This window comes from Carassius gibelio, chromosome B3 (genome assembly GCF_023724105.1).
Source record: "Carassius gibelio isolate Cgi1373 ecotype wild population from Czech Republic chromosome B3, carGib1.2-hapl.c, whole genome shotgun sequence".
In the NCBI taxonomy this organism is placed as follows: Eukaryota; Metazoa; Chordata; class Actinopteri; order Cypriniformes; family Cyprinidae; genus Carassius; species Carassius gibelio.
In genome coordinates, this window is record NC_068398.1 from 54,528,932 (window position 1) to 54,546,459 (window position 17,528).

General features: G+C 37.9%; 2 protein-coding genes and 1 long non-coding RNA gene across 3 annotated transcripts; 2 read left to right on the forward strand and 1 right to left on the reverse strand.

The window, feature by feature from the left end:
* Nucleotides 1–6,355: 6,355 nt before the first annotated feature.
* Nucleotides 6,356–13,436, forward strand: LOC127952491 (uncharacterized). The gene is made up of 18 exons (XM_052550971.1): nt 6,356–7,096; nt 7,793–7,914; nt 8,031–8,063; nt 8,189–8,278; nt 8,387–8,458; nt 8,995–9,083; nt 9,171–9,273; nt 9,469–9,568; nt 9,780–9,832; nt 10,145–10,187; nt 10,977–11,018; nt 11,105–11,134; nt 11,238–11,285; nt 11,521–11,562; nt 11,649–11,678; nt 11,779–11,829; nt 12,493–12,547; nt 13,322–13,436. Exons 1-18 carry the CDS (start codon nt 7,090–7,092, stop codon nt 13,341–13,343), a joined length of 1,032 nt encoding a protein of 343 aa, XP_052406931.1. The 5' UTR covers nt 6,356–7,089; the 3' UTR covers nt 13,344–13,436.
* On the forward strand, nt 10,459–10,797 carry LOC127952498 (uncharacterized). The gene is made up of 3 exons (XR_008152972.1): nt 10,459–10,479; nt 10,566–10,595; nt 10,699–10,797. It is a non-coding gene; the product is annotated as an uncharacterized LOC127952498 (long non-coding RNA).
* A 398-nt stretch (nt 13,437–13,834) lies between the features above and the next one.
* Nucleotides 13,835–16,759, reverse strand: LOC127952490 (uncharacterized). The gene is made up of 6 exons (XM_052550970.1): nt 16,072–16,759; nt 15,798–15,894; nt 15,541–15,642; nt 15,248–15,423; nt 14,850–14,951; nt 13,835–14,633 (listed from the first exon to the last, which is right to left on the reverse strand). Exons 1-5 carry the CDS (start codon nt 16,755–16,757, stop codon nt 14,927–14,929), a joined length of 1,086 nt encoding a protein of 361 aa, XP_052406930.1. The 5' UTR covers nt 16,758–16,759; the 3' UTR covers nt 13,835–14,633; nt 14,850–14,926.
* Nucleotides 16,760–17,528: the final 769 nt, after the last annotated feature.

Below are 17,528 nucleotides of genomic sequence, written 5' to 3' on the forward strand. Positions count from 1 at the left end.
GCGCAGCTGAAGGAAAACAAAACTAGAGGTATTTCGTATTGCTTGGCGGGAAAGTAACATATCCTACAGAAAAGCATTAAAAACTGCTAGATCTGATTACTTTTCTTCTCTTTTAGAAGAAAACGAACATAACCCCAGGTATTTATTCAATACAGTTGCTAAATTAACGAAAAATAAAGCCTCAAGTGTTGACATTTCCCAACACCACAGCAGTAATGACTTTATGAACTACTTTACTTCTAAAATCGATACTATTAGAGATAAAATTGCAACCATTCAGCCGTCAGCTACAGTATCACATCAGACAGTGCACTATAGACCCCCTGAGGAACAGTTCCACTCATTCTCTACTATAGGAGAGGAAGAATTTTATAAATTTGTTAAATCATCTAAACCAACAACATGTATGTTAGACCCTATACCATCTAAGCTCCTAAAAGAGGTGCTTCCAGAAGTCATAGGTCCTCTTCTGACTATTATTAATTCCTCATTGGCATTAGGATATGTCCCCAAAACCTTCAAACTGGCTGTTATTAAGCCTCTCATAAAAAAAATTAAAAAAAAAAAACACATCTTGACCCCAACGAACTAGTTAATTATAGACCAATCTCAAATCTCCCTTTTCTGTCCAAGATACTAGAAAAGGTGGTATACTCACAATTATATTCCTTCTTAGAGAAAAATGGTATATGTGAGGATTTCCAGTCAGGATTTAGACTGTATCATAGTACTGAGACTGCTCTCCTAGAGTTACAAATGATCTGCTGTTATCATCTGATCGTGGGTGTATCTCTCTATTAGTTTTATTGGATCTTAGTGCTGCGTTTGACACAAACTGACCACAGCATTCTTTTGCATAGAATTGAACACTTTGTTAGCATCAGTGGAAGTGCATTAGCATGGTTTAAATCTTACTTATATGACCGCCATCAGTTCGTAGCAGTGAATGAAGATGTATCATATCGATCACAAGTGCAGTATGGAGTACCTCAAGGCTCAGTACTAAGGCCACTACTCTTCACGCTTTATATGTTACCCTTGGGAGATATCATCAGGAAACATGGTGTTAGCTTTCACTGTTATGCTGATGATACTCAGCTCTATATTTCTTTGCGGCCCGGTGAAACACACCAATTTGAAAAACTAATGGAATGCATAGTCGATATAAAAAAAATAATAATAATTGGATGACGAGTAATTTCTTACTGCTAAATTCAGAAAAAACAGAGGTGTTAATTATAGGACCTAAAAACTCTGCTTGTAATAACCTAGAACACTGTCTAAGACTTGATGGTTGCTCTGTCAATTCTTCGTCATCAGTTAGGAACCTAGGTGTGCTATTTGAACGCAATCTTTCCTTAGAAAGCCACGTTTCTAGCATTTGTAAAACTGCATTTTTCCATCTCAAAAATATATCTAAATTACGGTCATGCTCTCAATGTAAAATTCAGAAATATAAATCCAGGCATTTATGACTTCAAGGTTAGATTATTGTAATGCTTTATTGGGTGGTTGTTCTGCATGCTTAGTAAACAAACTACAGCTAGTCCAAAATGCAGCAGCAAGAGTTCTTACTAGAACCAGGAAGTATGACCATATTAGCCCAGTCCTGTCATCGCTGCACTGGCTGCCTATCAAACATCGTATAGATTTTAAAATATTGCTTATTACTTATAAAGCCCTAAATGGTTTAGCACTTCAGTATTTGAATTAGCTCCTTTTACATTATACTCCTCTACGTCCGATACATCCTCAAAATTCAGGCAATTTGATAATACCTGGAATATCAAAATCAACTGCGGGCGGCAGGTCCTTTTCCTATTTGGCGCCTAAACTCTGGAATAACCTACCTAACATTGTTTGGGAGGAAGACACACTCTTGCAGTTTAAATCTAGATTAAAGACTAGATTGAAATCTAGATTTAAATATCTTTAACCTGGCATACACATAACATACTAATATGCTTTTAATATCCAAATTCGTTAAAGGATTTTTAGGCTGCATTAATTAGGTAAACCGGAACCGGAAACACTTCACATAACACCCTATGTACTTTCTACATCATTAGAAGAATGGCATCTACGCTAATATTTGTCTGTTTCTCTCTTGTTCCGAGGTCACCGTGGCCACCAGCTCCAGTCTGTATCCAGATCAAAGGGTCACTGCAGTCACCTGGATCCAGAACGTATCCAGACCAGATGGTGGATCAGCACCTAGAAAGGACCTCTACTGCCCTGAAAGACAGCGGAGACCAAGACAACAAGAGCCCCAGATACAGATCCCCTGTAAATACCTTGTCTCAGAGGACCACCAGGACAACACCACAGGAAACAGATGATTCTTCTGCACAATCTGACTTTGCTGCAGCCTGGAATTGAACTACTGGTTTCGTCTGGTCAGAGGAGAACTGGCCCCCCAACTGAGCCTGTTTTCTCCCAAGGTTTTTTTCTCCACTCTGTCACTGATGGAGTTTCGGTTCCTTGCCGCTGTCGCCTCTGGCTTGCTTAGTTGGGGTCACTTCATTTACAGCGATATCATTGACTTGATTGCAAATAAATGCACAGACACTATTTAAACTGAACAGAGATGACATAACTGAATTCAATGATGAACTGCCTTTACCTATCATTTTGAATTATTGAGACACTGTTTTCCAAATTAATGTTGTTCAGTGCTTTGACGCAATGTATTTTGTTTAAAGCGCTATATAAATAAAGGTGATTGACTGTGTAATGCTGAACAACCAAACGTTTTATTAACATAAATTATTATGTACATTAGTATTTACACTAACAAAAAATACTCTGCCACAAGGAAACAAATCTAAATAAATAAATATAATAACTATCATAAACACTATTTACCCTCCAGTACACTCACGTTTATGTTGACTGCAAGATTCCAAGTTAAGGTACAGGATCAATGACATTCAGTTACTTGCTAACGTAGCATTCTATCATCCTGGATAACACATACTATCACCAATTAATACTATTTTCCACGGTAGAATAAAACTGAATATTAAAATGTTTTTACTGGCCTTTGTATGTGGCACAGAGACAGCCCTGGTAACTTACTGTCGGCAGTCGCACACACACACACCACCCGCTCGCTGCTAGTGCAAGCACAAAAGTAGTCCCGGCCCGCGCGTGTAGCCTGTCAGATACCCCAGCGCCAATCAAATTACAGCGTTTCTTGTACTGTCGTCGTGGCCGTTAGAATCGATCCAAATACCAGTGCAAAGATACAAATAGCAGTTCAAAGGAGCTTGCTAAATATTGGTGAGGACAAATTTGTCATCTCAAAATACTGATAGGGACTAGTACCTAGCGTCAACCCCTAAACCTACGCCCATGCTAGTTCCACACACTGCATGATTTTCGGCTTGACATCAGCGTGTGGCACTAAAAGATAAAACTGCTCACCTCAAACTCGTTTAACTTCCTCTTTCACAGATCCGCTTTTTTTCCAGCAAACGAAAGAAAGCTACAACTGCAAAACTGTGATTCATCATGCTCCTTTTCTTTAATCACTAGCGCATGCTGATGACGTTTTATTCTTCTATAAAAATAGGGACTATATTTTATAGGGACTACTGAACAGACATTTAGAAGTTAATTTTAAATGCAAAGTATTGAAAATAAAAATATAACTCTGTAAACACTTGCATTTTTACAACGCGTGAGTCCCATTAGGTAATGAAACATTAGACACACTTGTGGTCTTCAAACTTACTTAAAAACACTTGGACCAAATAATTCAAGCGCAAAGACCGCGAGTGTGAGTATTTGAACAAGGCAAGCGCCTTATAATATTTACATTTGACTGTGACAGTGGCGCCCTCTGCTGCCTCAATAATGTAGGCTAGCATAATAAAGAGCAGGTTAGACTTTTAGTTATTGGAATATGTTCTCAGGGCAGCATTGCATCTTATTGGTTCTCTCAGTCATCCAATCAGCGACAGCAGGAGGCGGGACATGGATTATTTGAATTTTTTTTTTCTCAGGACGCGGGAGACATCACGCTAAGGAGATCGTTGCAGTTAAGGTAATGTTATGTTTTCTGTTGAACTATATTTTATTATTACATTAAAATGTCAAAATAATGAAGTATTTGGATCTTAAGTTAAGGTAATGTTGTGTTTTATGTTGAACTATATTAGATTATTACATTAAAATGTCTAGATAATGAAGTATATATAACGAGTAAGGTTAAAGCTTAATTTTTCTATCGAGCTGTTATTTAACTAGCTAGCTAACTGATGTAAGTAAGCTAAATCGGAACATTAGCTAGCTAGCTCTGAGAAAGGATAATAGCTAATGTTAGCTTATATTCTATTATAACTTTTACTGGCTATAATAGCAAGTTAAGCTGCTGTCATTGCACAATTTTGCTGTGGTATTGTTGCTATTCCCAGAGCATTTTGTCATAGCTGTATAAACAACAAAATGCTTAGCTGCACTTTAGTGCATTTTTGATGCATATATTCTAATACTGGTCTAAGAGCACCTTGTCGTATTTAAATGCAACATTAATTTGCTGCTTTAAGGGTATTTTTGCAGCATGAATTCTAATACTGCCCTCAGGGCACCTTACCGTATCTCCATGCAATCATTTGCTGCTCTTAGCGTATTTTTGTTGCAGATATTCTAATGCCACCCTCAGGGCACCTTACCATAACTCCATGCAATCATTTGCTGCTCTTAGCGCATTTTTGTTGCAGATATTCTAATGCTGCTCTGAGGGCACCTTACCGTAACTCCATGCAATCATTTGCTGCTCTCAGCGCATTTTTGTTGCAGATATTCTAATGCTGCTCTGAGGGCACCTTACCGTAACTCCATGCAATCATTTGCTGCTCTCAGTGCATTTTTGTTGCAGATATTCTAATGCTGCTCTCAGGATACCTTACCGTATCTCCATGCAATCATTTGCTGCTCTTAGCGCATTTTTGTTGCAGATATTCTAATGCTGCTCTCAGGGTACCTTACCGTATCTCCATGCAACATTCATTTGTTGCTCTTAGCGCATTTTTGTTGCAGATATTCTAATGCCACCCTCAGGGCACCTCACTGTATCTCTGTGCAATCATTTGCTGCTCTCAGCGCATTTTTGTTGCAGATATTCTAATGCTGCTCTCAGGGCACCTTACCGTAATTCCATGCAATCATTTGCTGCTATAAGCGCATTTTTGTTGCAGATATTCTAATGCAACCCTCAGGGCACCTTACCATATCTCCATGCAATCATTTGCTGCTCTTAGCGTATTTTTGTTGCAGATATTCTAATGCTGCTCTGAGGGCACCTTACCGTATGTCCATGCAATCATTTGCTGCTCTTAGCGCATTTTTGTTGCAGATATTCTAATGCTTCTCTGAGGGCACCTTATGATATTAGATCTACAATTGGCAGCTCTAAGGGTATTTTTGCAGCATGAATTCTAATACTGCACTCAGGGCACCTTACTGTATCTCCATGCAACATTCATTTGCTGCTCTTAGCGCATTTTTGTTGCAGATATTCTAATGCTGCTCTGAGGGCACCTTACCGTATCTCCATGCAATCATTTGCTGCTCTTAGTGCTGTTATGTTGCGGATATTCTAATGCTGCTCTCAGGGCACCTTACCGTAACTCCATGAAATCATTTGCTGCTATAAGCGCATTTTTGTTGCAGATATTCTAATGCCACCCTCAGGGCACCTTACCATAACTCCATGCAATCATTTGCTGCTCTTAGCGCATTTTTGTTGCAGATATTCTAATGCTGCTCTGAGGGCACCTTACCGTAACTCCATGCAGTCATTTGCTGCTCTTAGTCCATTTTTGTTGTAGATATTCTAATGCCACCCTCAGGGCACCTTACCGTATCTCTGTGCAATCATTTGCTGCTCTCAGCGCATTTTTGTTGCAGATATTCTAATGCTGCTCTCAGGATACCTTACCGTATCTCCATGCAATCATTTGCTGCTCTTAGCGCATTTTTGTTGCAGATATTCTAATGCTGCTCTCAGGATACCTTACCGTATCTCCATGCAATCATTTGCTGCTCTTAGCGTATTTTTGTTGCAGATATTCTAATGCTGCTCTCAGGGTACCTTACCGTACCTCCATGAAATCATTTGCTGCTCTTAGTCCATTTTTGTTGTAGATATTCTAATGCCACCCTCAGGGCACCTTACCGTATCTCTGTGCAATCATTTGCTGCTCTCAGCGCATTTTTGTTGCAGATATTCTAATGCTGCTCTCAGGATACCTTACCGTATCTCCATGCAATCATTTGCTGCTCTTAGCGCATTTTTGTTGCAGATATTCTAATGCTGCTCTCAGGGTACCTTACCGTACCTCCATGAAATCATTTGCTGCTCTTAGTGCTGTTATGTTGCGGATATTCTAATGCTGCTCTCAGGGCACCTTACCGTAACTCCATGAAATCATTTGCTGCTATAAGCGCATTTTTGTTGCAGATATTCTAATGCAACCCTCAGGGCACCTTACCATATCTTCATGCAATCATTTGCTGCTCTAAGCGCGTTTTTGTTGCAGATATTCTAATGCTGCTCTCAGGGTACCTTACCGTATCTCCATGCAACATTAATTTGTTGCTCTTAGCGCATTTTTGTTGCAGATATTCTAATGCCGCCCTCAGGGCAAATTATGACATTAGATCTACAATTCTATACTACTTTGAAGTGGCAAAAAATATATAAAGAGTAAACTATAAGTATGATGTTAATGTAGCATCTCTTTAGGATAATGTATGATCATTTGGGCTTTATGTTGTAGGGATTCCTTTAGTATATCTATAAGTTCACTTATAGTATATTTGCAGTACAAAATAAAACTTAAATCTAAACTATTTATGTACTCAAACTTTACTACTTTTACACTTAAAGTATACATAAAAGTATACTTTTATATACTAAAAAGTGGGCCAATTTAGTCCCAAGAAATATTGAAGTAGTACACTTTATACCACTAGTGCATTGGTATTAGTATACTTACTATGTAAAATATACTTGGGAATTATATTTGAACTTTACTGAAGTTTTTTGTCTTTTGTCTAGTTTGGAAAACTTGACCAACCCAAATGAACAGTAAGTTATTCTTATACTATTTTTTTTCCTAATACATTTTAGTCATATTTGCATCATCTGCATACATAATGATATTGTCTGCGTAATTCGCATATTTACATCTGAACAGGTACAGCACATACTGGTACTTTTTTTAGTTGGTGTTTTTAGTATGATCATATTCATGGACAACATAAGGTCCTGGGCCAGATGCAGCCCTTGCAGTGTTTCAATTACATTTATGTAATAGGCCCATGATGAGGCTGTAGTCTACCAAAAATCAGTGAAATACTGTAACAAGAAACATCATTGGCATGGCATTCAACTCAACACAACTAGGCTATGTATAAATTGCACAATATGTGGCCCCTGACTTGCTTCATCATAGTACATTTGGCTAAAACGGTTGCCCATATTCTCTAGCTGCCCATTTAAGGCTTGTGTGACATCACTAACTCACAGACAGAGAGCTGTAGGGAAGTTAGACTACATATTTTGATGTTTCTCAACAAAAAACATAAAAAACTGGGCAAAAAAGTTGCTAGTCTATAAAATGTGAATTCTAGTCACCAGAGAAAAAAAAACGAAGTCACTGAATTGCCAACAATACTTTACAGTAGTTTTGTATGCTACGTGTACTAGTTGATTGGATTAAATTTGTGCTATTAGCCTAAGTAAGATTACCTATTTTGGGACTTAATTTCTTTATCCATGCAGTCTTAGAAACACTGAAGTCCCAAGGACGTCATCGTGAAGATGTCCTTGGGACAGTTGGGCCATTTAAAGTCTTTCTGGGCAGTTTGGAGGCCCTTGTAGGCCCATCTGAACTTCCAGATGAGGTAATTTTCTATTTCTTTTAAAAAATTATAGGTTGTATAACTGTATCAACTTTTCACTTCAACTTGACTCTATTGTGACTTATTGTAGTTTATATATTTATGTATTACTTCCTCAGGTAATGGATGCCCTATTTTACATAATCAGCAGGGTAACCCATACCTTTATAATACTCTCTCTCACACGCACACACACACACACACACACACATATACATACATCAGATATAGACATATCATAATTTAATGACTTAAACCATTTCTCTTCCTCACTTAGAGCCAGCCTGGGACAGAGCCCATAAATAGCCAGGCTATGCGCCTGATTTTGGAAGGCAGCTCCAGGGCCAGGAGCACTTATTTTCTAAAAGTAAGAGCTATGTGCCTGTTTAAAGTTATTGTTCAGTGGTACAGAATATATTGGGTGTAAAGTTTGTGTATTTGCTTGTTCATGAATGTTTTCTTCATTCCCTGTCAGAAAAACATTCTTAAAGGAGCCAGTGCCATCTTCGGGCCCTACTTGGTGGGAGAGTGCCACTGGACCCTCTTTGTAGGTTGCTGTTAAGTTATGTAGAGACTATTAGGCCCGTTTCACACCGGGTGTGTGGTGTAAGCGTGTCAGCTTCGTGGCGTGTCTGTTTTTATTTCAACTCCAATCTTAACAGGTTAGAACTTGCACACCGCCTGCGTGACAAGCACATCTCAAACGTGTGCATGCTAGGAATAGTACTAACTACTATTTTTCACGCCACACGCAAGCATGTTGGAAGTGTTTCCATACAAAACAGTGAAGAAAAAAATGAAGTGGGGAAAAAAAAACGAGGCATCAGAGACACTTCTGGTAAGCAAAGACATAGAAACGCCATGCAGCTGCCAAGCAACAGACACGCGTCGTTCATGCCATGTGCAAAATAGCATCACACATTAGTTATCATTATTGATGCTATCGTGCCATTCTCATTTGTGGTGTTTGAGCTGTTTGTGGTTGACATTTTAAAATTTCAATGATTTTCAATACAGTAATTTCAAGATTGGTTGAAACTGCCCTTCAGACCTTTCTCATATGTTTTCCCATCTTCTATATAGCATTGCAACTTGAAAGAGGGAACCATTACATACATTGACTCATTGGGGGAGCATCCACAGCGTTGCTCCCAAATCATCGAAAATTGGAGGTACATGGTTTTTGTATTGCACTATAAAATGAGGTAATGAAAACTCAGTAGAGATCTCTTTCATAATTATATTCTCTAATCTTTCAGCTTATTTGCTGCTAGCAGAGGCTGCCAAGGGCCCTGGAAGTTCATAAACAGGGACCATGACTTGCAAAATGACTCTGTGTCATGTGGAGTGTTCTCAATAATGGTACAATTTGGTCATTTTCTGCATAATGTTTCTGTTGTCTTTTGAAAATATAGATATTTTTAGTTTTCACTTTAACTTGAGCAATTTTGAATGGAAGTTGCAGATTAAATATTAATGGATCTTGCCTGCTCTATAATGTTCAGTTATTATAAGTGATGTTATTTAATTAAAATAGACTTTCTGTTGCACTTTTAGTTTGCAGAAATGATCCTCCAGGGACAACAAGGTCACCTCCAATGCCTCCCCATCTCCCAAGAGCGGGAGAGACTTGGGATTTTGTTGTTTAAATCCCTTGGTAAGTAGTATACATTTGTACTTATTGAGCTCTGCTGGCTATCTTTCGCTCCCTGCATTAAGGTTAAGTCACTGATGATTTGGAGTGATAGCTTTAACTAGTAAATTCGGAGGATGTCATACTTTGGACTAGTTATGGCTCTTGAAATATGTGAAGGTTATGGTTGCTTTTAATGTGTTTGTGTTATCCAAAGCATTTTTTTTTTTTTCAGATAGTTCAGGCATTTGTACAGTCTGCTACAAGAAGATGTCAGGGAAGAAAAAGGCAAGTGCTAATGATATTTTATCTAAAGCAACATTCCGCTGTCAGATTAAAGACAAGTACACATCAGACGATTCTTTTGTCACATATTAGTCCAGGGAGTCATTAACATAATCCGTGGGTGAAGAGTGAATCAGCAGTTGAATCTGTGATGACTAGGGGTCACATGTGAAGTGTCATGATGTGTTGATAAGCCAAACTCCACCTCATCAGGGACTGGGACTTAATTTGAATGACTCCCATGACTGGTCTGTGACAAAAGAATAATTTGATATGTACTTTGCATAACTATTTATCATGCAAAATCTTTTGCAGGAGACATGCTCATTCTGCTCTACAGAAAAGAGTCCAAAACCAGGTAGGACAACACACACACAAACAGACAGGTTTGTTTACGAAGGCTACTCTTAGTTGGCCCCAGTGTTGTTACTGATGTTAGTTGGATTGCAGTGGCTAGACATACTGTATTTCATATTCTATTTATGCACGTTACATTAAACAAGCAATATAACGTTTCATACAGTGCCCAACAAATTTGTAGGCACCCCTGTTGAAGGTGGCTGAAAAATTTCCAATTTCTAATGTAGATTCTTTTCATGTTTTAACAGAGGCAGAAACAGCTGAGATGGAGACTGCAGAGGCAGTTGAAGGTAAAACATGTGTTTCAGAGATTTTATTCGGTTACTCACACACCCTTTTTTTCCTAAGAGTAACATTTTTTTTCACGTCTCAATAGTAGCAAAAACGAAGGTGGAGTTTGTTGCAGGTAAACAATTAATTAGTTTTTTGAGTTATGCAGGATCATCATTTTTATTTATAAAATGTGAATGTCAATTTGACGTCCTGTCTGCTATGTGCAAATGATGCAGATACATCAGATGCATTTGAAGAGGAGGAGACAGCATCTGAGAAAATGGGTATCGGTATATAATATTATGATACTGTACTCTATATTAAATACTGTACTTTACATACAGTATTTTATATTCTTTTCATGCACGTTACATTACACAAGAAATTTAATGTTCCATTTAGGACCCAACAAATTTGTAGGCACCCATGTTGAAGGTGACTGAAAAACTTATTGAAAATCACAATTTGAGAATGTCATATATTTCCAATGTAGATTCTTTTCATGTTTTAACAGAGGCAGAAACAGTTGAGATGGAGACTGCAGAGGCAGTTGAAGGTAAAACATGTGTTTCAGAGATTTTATTCAGTTACTCACACACCCTTTGTTTCCTCAGAGTAACATTTTTTTTCACGTCTCAATAGTAGCAAAAACGAAGGTGGAGTTTGTTGCAGGTAAACAATTAATTAGTTTTTTGAGTTATACAGGATCATCATTTTTATTTATAAAATGTGAATGTCAATTTGACGTCCTGTCTGCTATGTGCAAATGATGCAGATACATCAGATGCATTTGAAGAGGAGGAGACAGCATCGGAGAAAATGGGTACCGGTATAATATTATGATACTGTACTTTATATTAAATACTGTACTTTACATACAGTATTTTATATTCTTTTCATGCACGTTACATTACACAAGAAATTTAATGTTCCATTTAGCACCCAACAAAATTGTAGGCACCCATGTTGAAGGTGACTGAAAAACTTATTGAAAATCACAATTTGAGAATGTCATGTATTTCCAATGTAGATTATTGTGTATTAACATGTATTAACAGAGGCAGAAACAGCTGAGATGGAGACTGCAGAGGCAGTTGAAGGTAAAACATGTGTTTCAGAGATTTTATTCAGATACTCACACACCCTTTGTTTCCTCAGAGTAACATTTTTTTTCACGTCACAATAGTAGCAAAAACAAAGGTGGAGGTTGTTGCAGGTAAACAATTAATTAGTTTTGTTGAGTTATTCAGGATCATCTTTTTTATTTATAAAATTTGAATGTAAATTCAAATGTCTGCTATGTGCAAATGATGCAGATACATCAGGTGCAGAGGAAGAGGAGAAAGAGGAGGCATCGGAAAAAAAGGGTATATAATATTATGATACTGTACTTTATATTCTATCTATACATGTAAGTTGGATAGGATGGACTTAACTTGCTGGCACACATATACAACGTTTGGCTCAAATAAGATATTTTGTAATCCGAGTGAGTATAGAAGGAGCAGAACACACTATACTATTTATACTTTATGTGGTGTTATATGGACCTGTGTCTGCAATGAAGCTTTATTATTATGTATATGCACGACTCCACATCTCATTCCTGTAGTATTAATCATCTCTAGCATCTGGATTTAAAAAGAGCATGGGACTTATGTACAAAGCTTGTGTAATCACAAAGCAGCTGTGCACCTCTTCTCATGCACACATACAGATGTACATAGACTACTTGAACGTGAGTGTGCAGTCATGTAATACAGGCCGTCTCTGTTTTCAATGCCTAATGAAGATCCGATGGGATTGAAACCTTGCATTTTTTTCAAGTAAATAAATATCCTTTAGGAGCATAAACACGGGGCAGAATACCTCTTCTACTATATTTGATACCATTGATTTTTTTGGGATGTTGCACACCACTCTACTCTCTAATTTGAATAGGGGTGCCAATAAATATTTCATTATTAACATTGGAATGACACTGAGCTGAAATAACATTTAACAACATGTGTATGTATTCTTTATTGAAGATGGATTCTATGTGGATAGCCTGTTGAAGGTGGCGTCTTCAAAGAAAGCTAAAAGGTTGGTAATGCTACAGCTAGAGTTGGGTTGGGTGGGTGTTCCTTTTTATATGACAAACTGACTTGATAGAGGCAAGAGTGCAGATAAAATCAGTAAAATGTGTGTTATGTGCCTAATGCAACTAATGCAAAAAACAGGTAAAACTACAAACTATGTAGAGTAGAGTAATGAGTAATGGCTTATTTGTCCAACAATATGATGTTGTTCACTTAAGCCTCATGGTTTTATAGATGATCTTTGTCTACAGATATGTTGGTTTTTGATGTTCACAAAAAATGATGTGTTATGATTGCACAGGCACTTTGTTTCAGTAGAGGAGCTGCAGAGGAGATGCTCTGCACCAGAGAAATTCTCTGGTCACCTCATGGTGACTTATTTGAGGAAGGCAAAGGGGAAAAAAAAGGAGCTTGTGAGGGAATTGAAAGAGGCAGGGGTGCATCTGAGTCCGTATGGCTCAAACACTACAATGTGCACCAAACTAGTTGAAGGTAACATATATGCAGTCAGAACTAGGTGATTTCTTAAAGGTGTACATTCAAACAGATTCCCATATTACTGAATTAGGTGTCCCACCAAAGGTTGTAGAACTGCAAGTTTTAGAATGTCAGCCATGATGGAGGCATATGTAGCCTAGGTGAATGAATGAGGCATAGGCAAACAAATTCCAATGACCATACAGTTTAACAAAATGTAAACTGTTTAGTCACCAAAATATAAATTATGTTAGTAACATGTTAATGTCTCATTTACTCATTTGCTCCTTTTATGACACAGAGGAGTGCCAAGGTCTTGCTAAAGACCTAGGATATTTGACTAAGGAAATACCCTTCAAAATCATAGGCAAGCAGCTGGCCGAGCGAGGCTGCAGAAGAGAGGATCATGACTTGAGGTAAAATATGCATACAGATATCTTTATCCTTCCACTTTTTAAGTCTTTCTCCTTCTGAATTGGCATAATATTGTTTTGCCAGTGCTTTCATTTAATTTGTAATTGTACTGTTTATAATGTAACAACTCAGATTTCTTTTGTTTACAGTGCTGAACTCGATATAATCGAACAAGTGTTGGGTGACAAAGTGGACATGTATTCAAAGGTCACACACACACTTGGACCCCAAGTATGCCAGGTTGTGTTTCAGATCATCAGAGAGTGCCTTGTTGCAAAAGCAAGGGCTCTAGAAAATTGAATTTTGACACTATTTCTGACACAATTACACTGCAGTTAACTGTTCACTGTACTGTACATTGTTAAATCAATGCAAAAATGCAATTAAACAATCTTTTTTGGTTAAATCTGTTTATTATTATTATTTAGCGCTTGTATCTTCTTGTTTTGCGCTTTTTGTAAAGCTCTCGTTTGGCTTGCTCTATCCGCTGGCGATAAGCATGAAGTGCATGTATTTTTCGTTTTCTTGACACAATGCCAAAACGATTGAAGGCCACTGTGTGTGCCCTCTTCACTGTAGTGTACAGGTCACTACTATACATGTAATTTTCTGATTTGCTCCACTCCAGTAAATCTGTCAACATAGACTGAAGTTGAACTTGTGCAGTGACATTTGTTGGCACAAACATATTTTCGTTTCCATCAGTGGGACATGTAGAATGTGAATTGTTGGTAGTTTGCAGGCAGTCAGCAACATGTAAGCACACACACTTTTGACCGTAACTGTTGACAGCACAGGTACAAAAGGCAGGTTCACCAGTAAATACAAATGTGGCACTTACATCAGTGGGGTGAACAGTAATGAAATCACCATCAATGTGGTACTGGTTTTTGGCAACAATATCTCTAGCCATGTCAGCACGTAGCTGTGCAATATCAATACATTTCTGTGCTTCAGTGTATGCGGAGACAATATGTGTGCATACATTTCCCTTATCATACCATCCACAGTCACACTGCATCTTGACTAGATCCACAGTATTCCAAGTTGAATCTGAGCTGGGCCCTGCCCCTGTTTGCACAGAGCACATTCCTTGCTCATTTGTCAGGATCTGCTGTCCCACTGTGTTGGCTGCTGAAGATGTTGATGCTGACAAGGAGATCCTCAGTCTTCCTGCGTCTGCCAAGTCGTCCATGTAGCTACATTAACAAAAGAGCATTTAGTCTGAGGATAACAGGCATTATTGTGTATAAAATTAAATATAGTATTGACCTTTTTAAATCACAGAAATTGATCATTTTTAATTCAATTCTCATTTAATTCCATTCATGCAGGACATGTAACAGAGGACAGTATTGTGAGCATAGAATTAGTCGTTTCAAGTATCTGAAAGATAACATTACCAAATGCCTTACCAATAATATTTTTGAATATCACCACATAGCAAGTGAAGAAGTTGATCAACTCTTCTGTTTGCCTCTCCCCTTAGGAACTAGTATTTCAGCGCAAGAAAAAACCTAAAAGGGGAAAACAATAATATACCGTTATGATTAATTCACAGATTGAGAAAACAATACTCACTCAGTCTTGGGGAGCTAAGATTCTGATATTGGAAACTTTGGAAATGATAACTTAATATGTAAATACAAAAAAAAAAAAGTTCCAAATGTGACCAGAAAAATTGTGTTCAGTGGCAGACTAGAAGAGAAATATGCCATCTAGGGAACCAAATGTTCCCAATCATGAGTTACTTTTTGTTTTATATCATGCATTGTAATGTTTGGAAAAAACATGATTATTAATCTTTGACTACCTCTCTGCCTTGTTGTTGGTGTCGCTGTTGTTGTGCTCAAATAGTCGTCCAAAATTGGCCCATAGTGCTGCATGTGGAAGCCAGTGCACCTTCAGGTATGTTGTCACTCGATTGCTGCCAAGCTGGGCATCAAGGTCATTGCACACACTAGTGGAAACGGTCACAAAATCTTCCTCCTGAAATCAAACCATATCATATATTATGGCTGCCAGTTTAGAGTACCCAACAAAGACGAAACATGGGTAATACCAGATATTGAGACACATACAATTTTATATATCTATTGTAGTTACCGTCATGCAAGCTTTCATTGAGGTCATGGCATGAATGACGACATGTCTTTTGTCAGGTGACAGGTTCCCACCATCTCTTGATGTAACCCAGCGATGTACAGCCTTTAATAGACAATATATGGCACTTTAAATGAGGCTCCATTGTTTTTTCAGAAGCTACAGCAGGCATATGATATCAAAATTGTAAATCAATTTATTTACAACCAAAGAGAATGTTCAAAGGACCTTCTTGTGCATTTCTGAAATGCAATCAGTACCTGGAGAACATGAAACCAACAGAGGAGAACTTTGGTTTTGGGGAAAACTTCTCTTATGGCATTGAGCTCTTTTAAGTCTCTGTCGATCATAACTGACCTAGGAAAAATAAGTCCAATAATAATATTGCAGAATACTGGAGTATCACAATTTCATCTAGGCAAATGTATTAAGTTGAAAATTGTTTAAGTTATAAAAGGTAATCAGTTATCTCTCAGTATTACAACTCTTTTGTGCTTGTATGGGTATTGGACTTTTGAAAAGAACTGTTCTCACCTTGGGTAAAAGTTTGGATTTCTTGAACAAAGCATGTTCAAGCAAAGCTCAACTATTGCTGAGGATTCCTGGCTCATTATTAGGTACGCAAATGGCACTCCTCTTCCAGTTTGATTGACAAGTACAAGGGCATACAGTGCATACCCATATGATGTCAAACCTTTGTAGGATGCATCCATAAAAACCATGGGGTGGGGGTTCTCTTGGAGTAGAGCCTTCTGTTGTGGTGTCTGGACAACAATAACCAGTGGCTGGTCTTTTGTCAAAGGTTGAAAAAAGCAAATATTTTCTTTCAGTTCACCTGTCACCAGCTTTTCCACACTCACAGCATCATTAATGTCCGGCAAAGTGAAGATGCGGAGATGGCGTTTTACCAACCTTACATCTTCTGGAGTTAGGAAGAAACGTCTGTCATGCTTATCGGTGTAACCCCGACTACATGCCCAATCACAACTTTTTATGACAATCTGTGATATGGATAGACCTTGTGTGAGCCATATTTCGACAAATCCTAACAATTCTGGATTAATTGCATTTTTCTTCCTCTCTTCAGGGTTTGACAAATCATGTCCTGTGTGTGTTAATTGCTGCCGAACTACTACTGCTGTGAAACCGGTCTCCTCTATAAATTTAAATGACACATAGGCTTCACAGGAATTGGCCCTTGTTTCACATGCCTTGCCCATGCTTTTTCCTTTTGGTTTGTTGCCTCTTTCACAGGCATGGAAATAATAATTTTTGCTGCTCTGTTTTGCTGCCAAGAAAAAGGTCTTTGTTTTCTTCTGTAGTTCTTCTACATAGTTCTCCATAAACTCAGTTTTCTTGTCCCCATGAACAATTTTGATATCTGTGGAAACACGGGAATCTTTTTCTATTCTCAGTTTCCTTCGGATGCCCTCGATCCATAGCTGCTCCATAATCTGCAGTTGATATAAACAAAACAGCTTTAAGCAAACAATAATTTTACAAAACACTTCAGAAATAGACACAGCATACCTGAATGTTACTAGATTAGAAGAAAACTAGTTGTATGTTTGCAAATTTCAGTACTACACAGAAAGTAGCATATGAAGTTTCCTGAGATTTGTGTTATTACATTTAGATATTACATTTAGATAAGGTGCTCTAAGAGCAGTATTAGAATGTATACGAGAAGGGAGGCAGTAGTATAAGAAAGTGTGCAACGAATGCCCATAGAGCACCCAATTAATGTTGGATGTAAATCTAATTCGGTCCCCTGAGAGCAGTACTAGAATGCTTTGAGCGAAAATGTCCTTAGAGCAGCCAATTCATGTTTCATGCAGATACTACAAGGTGTCCTGAGAACAGTATTAAAATGTGAGTAAGGATGCAGAAAAATGTCCTTAGAGCAGCCAATTGTAGATCGAATGTCATAAGGTGCAAATTATTGCATGGAGATATGGTAAGGTGCCCTGAGAGCAGCAATAGAATATTTG

Excerpts from the sequence above, each read along its gene's own strand:
- LOC127952491 (XM_052550971.1), top strand. Across the intron at positions 11,286-11,520 it reads GACAGCATCGGAGAAAATGG|AGGCAGAAACAGCTGAGATG; the intron begins GTACCGGTATAA and ends ATGTATTAACAG. Across the intron at positions 12,548-13,321 it reads TCTTCAAAGAAAGCTAAAAG|AGGAGTGCCAAGGTCTTGCT; the intron begins GTTGGTAATGCT and ends TTTATGACACAG.
- LOC127952490 (XM_052550970.1), bottom strand. The coding sequence starts at position 16,757 with ATGGGCAAGGCATGTGAAACAAGGGCCAATTCCTGTGAAGCCTATGTG. Across the intron at positions 15,643-15,797 it reads GTTGGTTTCATGTTCTCCAG|GCTGTACATCGCTGGGTTAC; the intron begins GTACTGATTGCA and ends TGTCTATTAAAG. Across the intron at positions 14,952-15,247 it reads ACCAACAACAAGGCAGAGAG|GTTTTTTCTTGCGCTGAAAT; the intron begins GTAGTCAAAGAT and ends TTCCCCTTTTAG.